This window comes from Halyomorpha halys, unplaced genomic scaffold, assembly GCF_000696795.3.
Source record: "Halyomorpha halys isolate HHAL.00 unplaced genomic scaffold, Hhal_1.1 Scaffold10605.1, whole genome shotgun sequence".
NCBI classification, from domain to species: Eukaryota; Metazoa; Arthropoda; class Insecta; order Hemiptera; family Pentatomidae; genus Halyomorpha; species Halyomorpha halys.
The window spans coordinates 1-4,842 of NW_027114176.1; the positions used below are offsets into that span (position 1 = coordinate 1).

General features: G+C 28.4%; 1 protein-coding gene across 1 annotated transcript; it reads left to right on the forward strand.

Annotated features, from left to right (window-relative positions):
• The first annotated feature begins 447 nt into the window (after positions 1-447).
• Positions 448-4,545, forward strand: LOC136796769 (homer protein homolog 2-like). Its single transcript, XM_067051439.1, has 3 exons — positions 448-471; positions 639-760; positions 3,565-4,545. Exons 1-3 carry the CDS (start codon positions 448-450, stop codon positions 3,773-3,775), a joined length of 357 nt encoding a protein of 118 aa, XP_066907540.1. The 3' UTR covers positions 3,776-4,545.
• Positions 4,546-4,842: the final 297 nt, after the last annotated feature.

Sequence of the window (4,842 nt, forward strand, 5' to 3'; positions counted from 1 at the left end):
TGAAATATATTTATTTATAAAATACATCTAACAAAAAGGTTTCATGTAAAATGTACGTTTTACATTTAAAAAGAAAAAACTAACATAGTAAAGAACTTTATCTATCTTCTTAAGAAAGAAGAAGATCAACCCAGGAAAAAAAAAAATATATATATATATACAAGGTATCAGAATACAAGAGCCATAACAAAGTCGGACATAAACAATTACAATCCTTGACGTGCTAATGTTGTGATTGATTCTCTGACTTTAACAATATAAATGGTTTCCATATTTGAATTAATTTTACACTAATAATCTTTTAAACCAATAGTTTTATTTTAAAAGAAATTAAACTAATTTACTATACAAATACAGATAAACTTGTGGCCTTAATAGTAATTTTATGTTTTGATTTGATTACTAAAGTAAAAATTACTAATAGCAATAGCTATTAGTATTTACGGTATGGCCTTCTACGATCCTCTAAGGGTATTTTTCAACTACTCTCATCACATTTGAAATTTTCAGATTTGATATTTCTGGTCTTTGACTCGGAAGGTTGTTGAAATAAGATCTAATAATAGAATTGAATTTAGGATTCATTTTGTTTATTGTTTTAACATAGAAATAATTATTATATCTGTGTTATGTTACAGCCTAATGATAGCCCTAAACACCAATCAAGTGAAGGAAAATCCCCGGCACCTGGACCTACTTCTTCAACTGAAGTACAGCTGAAATATGAAAATGACAGACTAAAATTAGCTCTTGCTCACAGGTATAAACAATTTGATGCATTTATTAGTTCATTTTGTGTGAAGGCATGTATGTAAATTAATTTAAGATGGATTGATTAAACTTCACCACTGTTTTATTTTTGTTTATCAGATGTATACAAATATTAATTTGATTCTGATAGTATAAAAATAATAACTAAGGAAAAAAACAATAACATATGATAAATCCTAGAATTCATATACATAACTTGAAACATAGACATGGTATTTTCTTCCATTTCCAACAGGACACCAATGGGTTAAATTATAATTATGCCAATATTATAGCCTAACTCAGATTCTAAAATTTATTTATATATATATAATTTCAATCATTTATCAATTATAATATTGTAATACTTTCAATTCAGAATAGTTATCCTTCATAATCCCATTTAACTACAATAAGCCTTATTTAAACTTCTCATGTACCTTAATGTTTATAATTTTATTACACCAATAATGTTATTACCATATACCAGAGAGGTAAAATAATTTCATTAATACTTAAGGAATCTCCTAAGAGTCAATTGTAATAATATTTAATTGGTAATTGTAAGTAATATTTATTAATGAAAGTATGACAGATAACAATTGTGAAATAGAGTTAATCACTGAAATGATAAGCAATATCTTTATTCTAATTTTTATTTTTATTTTTGTTTTCATATATTTCAGTACAATAATTATAATTTCTTTCAAATTGTACCAGAGAATAATGTTGGGTCAATGGGGCATTTCGTGAATAAAAATATACCAACCTCTTCCCCAGAGTAAAAAAAAAAATCGCTGTTTCAATTTTAATAACAGAGAGAGGACCTGAAAATGAAAAGCCACCTAAAGAACCAAAATATTAATTCAGAAAATAATATAAAACAGAATATGCTTCTAATTGATACCCAAATTTAATAATATTAATATATAAACAAATAAAATACAGTATACCCCTCTACTGTTACAAAAAATAAATTATAATAAAAAAAAATATAGATATATATGTAAAAACTAAAATATCTTGCTTTAATAAATTAACTCTCAAAGAGGTGAGACGGTATGTGAATGTACTAACCCCTTCACAGGTCCGGTACACCAAGGAACTCAATGTAGGCCGACTCTTATCAGCCTGTATCCATGCCTCACTCCTACTGCACTTGGTATCAAGGTCTAATAAACACGCAGAGTCAATGTATATAAATGCCCCACAGTAACAATGTAATTAAATGCCTATAAAAATAAAGAGTTCAAAATAAATTTTAATTACAATCACAAAATAACTTAAAGTTAAAAAAAAAAAAGTATACTCACAGTTAAAAATCAATTGGAAAGTAAAGAGGGAGTGTTTACTTCGTGACCTGTCCGTATCTTACTTCGGGTATCCTGAGTGTATGTTGATTTTTAAATATTTAAATTTATTGTGGAAGGGGGGGTTGAAATGTGAGACCTTCTGCTTATTAATAAATATTTATTAAGAGACTAAAATAAAATCCCTGAGGGGGCAAATTGAGTTAGTAGGTTAGTTAACATATTATTGTGATAATATGATTTAAGAACAAAACTTGGGATCTCGTATAATAAAAAACAGTTATCATCTGTGTGACGTGTTCGCCAACGCAGTCACATTTTCTAGCCGTCGAGGTTGAGTGGTGGGCGAGAATGGTAAAGATGTAAAGACCATGTATTTCTCTTCAGATGTCTGGAAAAGTGTCTCTCTCTCGAAAGCTGGCCAGCATATCCTTGGCTTGGGCATGGTAGAGGGGGCAAAGCAGGTCCTTGCATTAATAATTTAGGACAGCATTGCAGTCGTGGTGTTTTTGGGGCTTCCGGTGCACGCAGTAAGGGGGGCATCAAAATGTGAGACCACTGACCCCGACTATACAAAAGCATAAAAGTACCGCTAAATTTGGATTATGTAAATCCGACAGGGAGAATAAAAAAAATTAAATTAAAAATAAACAAAACTTAAGGATTTAACTGATGGCTTGTTAGACCAAAACATTGTGAAACAATAATAAAATAGTGGTGAATATCAGCTTAATTAATAATTTTATGATTTTTTTATTATATCAATGTTTTTTTCTGATGAATTAATTATATATGTTATGATACTTAGTTACAGACAAAATTATATTTCTTGTTCTATAAAAAAGATTTGTTATTGAAGAAATATTCAGTAATTTTATTTAAAATAAATTTATTCTTATGTATGCTCCAATTCAAATACAAATAATAAATAAATTGATATCTAGCTTATAGTTTTTTGTTGCTATTTTTATTCTTGAAGACAGGTCTTCTGTTAAAACAAAAATCATAATTTGCACCAAACTTCACTGAATTAATGACTGAATATCTAGATAACAATAATTGACAACTACTAACTTTCTAAAAACATAACTCTACCTGATTAGCTAGGAACCCTTACGGTTCTGGCAGCCTAGAATATTCTACAAGATACCCAGGGTATCAGAAGATTCTCAGTTTACTTTGTAATATTTGTTTACATTATTGATATTTTCTGATTACAAAATATTCCTAAAATGTTTTTTAAGTAATATGTGAAAAAAATATATAATTGGTTTAAGCATATTTATTTACAGTGATGGTAGACTTTGAAACAATGAATTTATCCATAGATGAAAATTGGAAATTAGTTCTTTACTTATATTTTTTCATTGGCATCCATATTGTGTATTTTATGTCCCTAGGCTATAGATTTGTGATAATTATAGTTTATATTGCTTCAATAATTTTAATTTAGTAATAAAATTTTTATTTATAAATAATAATATTTATCATGTTTTATTGTTAGCTCAGCAAATGCTAAAAAATGGGAAGTAGAATTAGCTACTCTCAAAAATAATAATATGAGGCTTACAAGTGCTCTTCAAGAAAGTACAGCAAATGTTGATGAATGGAAAAGGCAGTTGCATTCTTATAAAGAAGAAAATCAAAGGCTTAAATCCAAGTATATTGAACTTGAAGCGGCTAAAGGTAGTAGTATTGTAATAATCTTCATTTAGCATTATTTAAATTATTTTAATTTAAAAATCTTAATTTATTTTAAATTTTAATAGTTAAGTTCTGGTATATATGTATATTACCACTAATCACTGGCCATCTCTGTGATGTTTAAGTTGTAATACTGTTCACAAACACAGAGACTCATGTTTGATTCCAGTGTATGTAAGAGCTTTTTTTTTTTTTAACCGTTAATTAAGTTATGGAATATGACCTACTCAGTCATATGAGGATAAATCATCAACAAATTGGAAAAAAAAAAATACAATAAAAAAGCCCAGTCTGAAAACTGTAATTCAGTTTGTGAAGACTCATATTAAATTTCTGTGATAAAATAAAAAGTCATCTACCTCTTGAAATTTTAAAACTTCTACTCTTGTAGTTTAAATTGTATTAACCGATCTAAATATTACCCATTACAAAAAATATATTTTAAAGTATTATCCCAAACATTTTTTAGGCTCTTGTTTTTATTTTGGTACTATTGATGGTTAGTTCTTACTATTATATCGCCTTCCAGCTCAAATAATGAGACCATTAAAAACGTTCATTTTGTGAATACCTCAGTTAAAATGTTTGTAAATTTAGATTGTTGATGAGGGCAAAATTCTCTTCAGTGAAACTCCAGCCCCAAGGGGCTATAATCTATCACCAATTCAGGCGTTAAAAGAAATAGATAAGAAGAAACCTCCACAGTTTTAATTTAACTTATTTTTTTATTTATTGATATTTACAACTGTATAAAAAATACAACAAGTAAATTTGATCATAATGACAATGATATGATACAGCATGTAGAGAAACTACCCAGTAGTAGAACTCTAAAAAGATTTTACAATATAAGGTCTCGAGGCCATCTTCTTTTCAGACGCCTTGGAGGATTGCCAGGAATGAAAGAGGAAGTTAGAAACTAGTGGGTTTGGGTGGTTAGGGAGTTTATAATGGAAGGAATGATATCGGATTCGGGCTAGATCGGTTTCATAAGGAACATTTAGGTCTCTATGGATGGTTTTATTAGTAACAAAATAAGGAGCATTGAGGATTTTACGAAGGATTTTGGATTGTAAGG